Here is a 5,512-nt window from a genome sequence, read left to right as displayed (position 1 = left end):
ATAATAATACTAAATACCAATGTTGTAAAAGTAGGTCTCCGAGCCCAAGTACTCCCAGAGTACTCGCTACAAGGTATGGCGCTGAGGAGAGTTTCTTCAACTCCGCCTAGTTACTAAGAATTAATCAAATGTGGTCAGCTTCAGCCCGAATCACATCTAACCAAACAACTTTGGCCGAATTTAAACATAATTCATATTTTTATAATATTAAAAAAATAATATCACTTTTTTTAGTTAATAATTAGCAAATTTTAGAATAATTTGGTATTTAAAAATGTATTTATTTTATTTGTATTGATATTCACTTATTTTGTTATAAATGTTAGTGTATTTATTATATTTGACATATATATAATATCTAAAAATTAATTTTCTTCATATTTACCAATTCCGAGTATTCTCCGAGTACTCCGAGTATACCTAACCCCCTCACCAGCCGCCTAGGGTCCGCCTAGCGACTCTTGCAACCTTGCTAAATACACAATTCTAATTACTTGAATGTGTTTGCTCTATTTATAGAATCTGAAGAGGTACTTAATTACACATTAACCCTACAAATTACAACAATTACAATAAGACCCCTATACTTAATAAAAATATTAATAAGTTTAGTTTATATACTAATAAGGTTAACAAGACCTGATATTTTATATGTTGTGGGAGTCTTGAGTCGGTACATGCAAAGTCCAAGAACGCCCCATCTATAGGCGACTAAAAGAGAGTGTTGAGATATGTTAAAGGAGCCGTTGGAATGAGTGTATGGTTCAAAGGGAGCAACAGGTTGAGTTCATGGCTACTGTGATCAGGTTTACACAGGTGATATCGGTAGCTACCCATTTACAACCATGTATGTATTCCTATCGGCGCAAGCGTAGTGTCTTGATGTAGCAAGAGACAACCGGTAGTATCCTTTTCTACCACAGAAGCCGAGTATTGAGCACCGACAGTCACAACACAATAGTTGCTTTGTCTAGTCTAATTAATGAAGAAGTAAACCAAGAAGTCGAGCATGGGGTGATGAAACTAAGGCGTGATAATAAGTCATCTATTCAGTTAGTAAAACTGTGGCGTTCCATAAATGAACAAAACACATTGAGGTGGATTACCACTTTGTTCGAGAAAGGGTACTTAAAGGAGATGTAGTATTGATATATGTGGATACTAATGAGAAATTGCTGATATGCTAACTAAGGGGATTAGAAACGCAAAGCTTGATCAAATGTGGTCACTTGTAGGAATGAATCAACTCGTCATTGAAGGAGAGTGTAAAAGTATCAATACCTGGTTCATAATGGCAACACAATAAGGGAGGCACAATTGATCTTATATGGGAGGTTTGGAGGAGATTATAAATCAAGGCTAGATATACTATTATTTAAACTTGTTTGCTAAGTTTAGTTAATGTTTGTCTTCTTTTGTGTTTAAATTAGTTTCAAATAAGATTATGTTTTAGTTACTTATATGGAAAGTTGTTAGGCTAATTAAATCCTGACAAGTTTCGTTTTGTTTGTCAATTACAAAAAGAATTGATCAAGTTGATCGATCATAAATCAAACGTGTTCAGTTCGTGTGCTCCTGCTTTTACACTTTTAACGCCAATACTGGTTTTTAATGTTATTGTAGAGGTTGTTATAATAATTGTCCTTGGCTATGTTTCTGCATATCTATATACCCAAGAGTATCATATAAAATAACAAATAACCCTTGATAGATGGAAACCATTGACATATGTAAATAAGCTAGCTTCATATATTGCAAGTCCATCAAAACATAAATATTTCAAATACCCAAGTAAGAAGTACCTAAGGTGGCAATTAAGGTTCCTCACCATCATAATAATTATTGTCCATACACACCAATGTCTATATATTTATTATATAAAAGGTCCTTTCCCCTTGCAATGCAATCAGTCTGCAAAAAAAGACCAAAGAAAAGTCTTATGAATTTCAAAAATGTTACTTTACAAGACTGCATGATAAAAGCATTTATAGGAACTTTTTAGAGGGATGCTTCAAACCATTGATAGAAAAGATATGAATTTGAGTTAATATTTTATTGATAGCAAGGAAAATATTGATGCTAGAAACAACGAAAAATTTGTAAGTGTCCAAACTACTAATTTCAATAAAGCATATTAGCCTAAAGCAAAATCGTTCATCAACGGATCAAACAAATTTATAGAAAAGAATTTTTTTTCGCAATGATCCTTTGGTGAAACTTTAGCTTAACTCTGGTACACTCACGGAACTTCACCGACGGATTAACAACAATGATATCTCAACATCCTAAATTAGTTTACCAGAAAAACCTAATCAGTTTTTTAATATTGAGTTTTTCTAATTCTTATTTAATATGTTAATTTATCATGCATGATTAAATAAAAACGACAAAAAAGTATGAGGTATCAAAGTTATGTTTGAATCAAAGAGTCAAAGTGAAAGTTACATTTGAGTACGAACATTTGTGTGCAATGATTTTTTTGTTGTTAACCCTATGGCATGCTTATGATTTTATGTTGTTAACCCTGTGGATTTTAATGCCGTTGAACAACCATATATCAAAATTATGGTTATCTAGCTTTATTCACCAAACGATTTTGGTATATGGTTGATATGTTCTACAGCTATTTTGTTAATTAATTACCACAAAACTGTAACTAGTAATCTACAAATATTTGCATGTTAAACGGATTTCGAACATACCGTAGATGTTTTGTTGTGCACTGGTTGATTCTTGAAGGTTGGGTTGGGTGGGCTGGAGGTGGTACTGGAACGACTGTAGTTGAAGTTGAGGTAGATTTTCAGCAAGTTGTAGAACACTGTTGGGCTGTTCTTCTGATCCATAAAATGGAAACTGTTCAAACAGTTGATGTTCTTGTCCAACAAGCCTTAGTTCAGTCATTGCAGCTGCTTGTTGCTGGCTAATCTCTTGCTGTTGTCTAGCCATCAACTGTTTAAAAAATAATTAGGTAACTAAAATGCACAAAAATGCAAATCAGAATGTATAGACTATACCAGTTAATTAATACTTACCCACTGATACATCTCTTCATTTTCCTTCTCTAGCACCTTTTCCTGCATAAATTCGCAAAATAAAATGTGTCGAAAATTTCTGTGTGTATAGTCTTTTGATAATGTAGGGTGACAAAGATTACCGTTCGTTGTAGATTGTCCACCTGCTGTTGAAGAAGTTGCAACTGTAAATAGTAAAAATTAGTTTGAGTCTTGAAGATCAAAACTTTAAGTAATTGATGATTGGATGATATTGCTTTAATAATCCAGTAAAGGGGGAACGCAATTCATGTTCAAAATCACACAGAAATTATTATAAGATAAGGACAATCAAAAAAAAGAAAAAAAAGGAAGTCAAAAGTCAAACCATTATAAAACTTTGGTCAATGAGTAATAAGGTAATATTAACATGTTACAATCATCATAGTGTTTCAGAACCGGACTATGGGGACCAAATTTCAAACTTTACTTCTTTTGTTATTGTCTTATTTGAAATATCATTTAGTGATCTATATATTACATTACTCTATTTTATTTAGTTTATACTTATTATTATTGCAAATCAATACAAAAAGAAAGTATTGTTATACTTTCTGTTAAATTCTTTATATATTTATATATGATTATATGATTGAACATAACTTATTTATAATGTGATTCGGTTTTTAAAACAGTACTATCGAACCGATCTGGCTGGTAAAGTGGTCGGTTTAACGACGGATCCGCTCACGAAAATATGGTGTGGTCAAGAGAGAAATGGTTGAAATACTTGTGCGTTTGTTGATTAAAAATATATAACTTAATGAGCTGGTTACACATTTCTATAAAAGAACCAGAAACTAATTAGTCAAAGCTTGACTGCCATACCTTTCTGGCTCGGACCTTCTGAACCGAATATTCCAACTGTTGCTCAAGTTGATTAAGCTCTTCAAGCTGTGCTGAGTTCAGATCATCACCTTTGTATCGTTGGAGACTTAATTGAAGGTTCAGTGTCTCCTTCTTCATTCTTGTCAACTCACTTCGCATCTGTTCCTTCAATTTCTCATTACAAGATCACCAACAAAAGTTAAAATCTTCAACTTTTGGTTAAATTAAGGTGGCTGGAAAAAGTATACTCTAGGTTTTTTACCTGGTTGCTTTGATGAAGAATACGAGATCCGGTTGCTTTCAAGTACTTGTCTATGATTTGAGTCATGCTGTGATGTTTGGAACATAAGTTAACACCAGGTCTTTCATAACATTTAAAAAGAAGTATGCAAGCCTTAAAGATTTTGGACAAAAATTCATTACAAAAGCTCATCAAACCCTAGGAGAGAGAGAGAGAGAGAGAGAGTTTGAAACATTCTTTTCATCATTAAGATATTAACATGCATACAAGTATTTTATGGATCTATGCAACAATTATGATTCAAATCCAAGGTTTTTAAAAAATAATTTTTTATTGTGCTTTCAACAACTAGATCTATGGAAAGAAACCAAACCCTAAATCCATTTCAACAAAATTAAAGGTAAAAGAGTAGAGGATCAAGATTTAAGATCTTATTATTTCTGAGTGTTTAAAAGTTGATTGAAGAATTAAAAATTAAATAAAGAAAGTTGTGACCTGAGAGGATGAGTTGTGTACTCATAGAGTTTCCCTTTGCTAGAAAAGACAATGAGGCCAATCTGAGCATCACAAAGCACAGATAACTCATGGGTCTTCTTCAAAATCCCGGTTCGCCTCTTCGAAAACGTCACTTGCCTGCTCTTATTGTTCTCGATTCGCTTCACTTCGATCTTTCCTCGCCCCATGATTTGTATGATAACTTGTTAAACAAAAAGTAACAACCTCCCAAAGATGCTCAAGATCTAAAAGAACATTAAACAGAAACAAATATGAGTATGAGCTGTGATTTCTTGGAGAGAAGCAGACTAGAAAAGTTAAAAGAGTGATCATATGGGGTTTCGTATTTAAGAAGTTAGATGTACAAAACCCTCTTCTTATGAGAAATGCATACCAAGAAGTTGAGTGTTGTACGAGGAATATTTAGAAGTTCAGTTACGTACCACCAACTTCTTTTTTTAATATGTTTACATGGAATATAAGCTTTAGACAAAGAAGATTTTTCTATTTAATTTATACTGAATATGAAATTTTGATGGCAATTTAAAGACTTAATTATGTTTTAACTCCTAAAGTTCAACAGTTTTGTTTTATGAATCTATTAAGTTATTAATTGTCACAGTTTTTTCGTGGTTTAACCCATTTACTTAAAACTAATCTGGTATATTATGTAATATGAGAATAAGAGAAATTATCGTCATGTAATTAAATAGTTTAAGCATAACTCCTTACTAGCTTTAGAGCCCATAACTCCTTACTAGCTTTAGAGCCCTGAGCCCGTGTAACACACGAGATGATCCAAATAATAAAGTTATAAATAAAGCAAATAAGTACATACTGTATATATGAAAAATGATTACATCTATGTTTATATCTATACTACGTGTACATAAATTGA

At 32.5% G+C, this 5,512-nt stretch overlaps 1 protein-coding gene across 1 annotated transcript; it reads right to left on the bottom strand.

The window, feature by feature from the left end:
* Positions 1-1,906: 1,906 nt before the first annotated feature.
* On the bottom strand, positions 1,907-4,039 carry LOC143542042 (MADS-box protein defh21-like). Its single transcript, XM_077034715.1, has 5 exons — positions 3,879-4,039; positions 3,155-3,196; positions 3,033-3,074; positions 2,703-2,949; positions 1,907-1,911 (listed from the first exon to the last, which is right to left on the bottom strand). The coding sequence occupies exons 1-5, from the start codon at positions 4,035-4,037 to the stop codon at positions 1,907-1,909; spliced, it is 495 nt and encodes a 164-aa protein (XP_076890830.1). The 5' UTR covers positions 4,038-4,039.
* Positions 4,040-5,512: the final 1,473 nt, after the last annotated feature.

This window comes from Bidens hawaiensis, unplaced genomic scaffold (genome assembly GCF_021521415.1).
Source record: "Bidens hawaiensis isolate Kalapana, Puna unplaced genomic scaffold, B.hawaiensis_p1.1 tig00012744_1, whole genome shotgun sequence".
NCBI classification, from domain to species: Eukaryota; Viridiplantae; Streptophyta; class Magnoliopsida; order Asterales; family Asteraceae; genus Bidens; species Bidens hawaiensis.
The sequence above is the reverse complement of the archived record's forward strand: the minus strand, read 5'-3'. Positions and strand labels throughout refer to the sequence as shown.

What these genes read in the sequence shown, in the direction of transcription:
- LOC143542042 (XM_077034715.1), bottom strand. Translation starts at nt 4,037, where the DNA reads ATGCGAAGTGAGTTGACAAGAATGAAGAAGGAGACACTGAACCTTCAA. An exon ending in AGAAGGTCCGAGCCAGAAAG is followed by an intron (nt 3,197 to 3,878) that starts GTATGGCAGTCA and finishes TACTATTTACAG; the next exon opens with TTGCAACTTCTTCAACAGCA. An exon ending in ATGAAGAGATGTATCAGTGG is followed by an intron (nt 2,950 to 3,032) that starts GTAAGTATTAAT and finishes TTTTTTAAACAG; the next exon opens with TTGATGGCTAGACAACAGCA.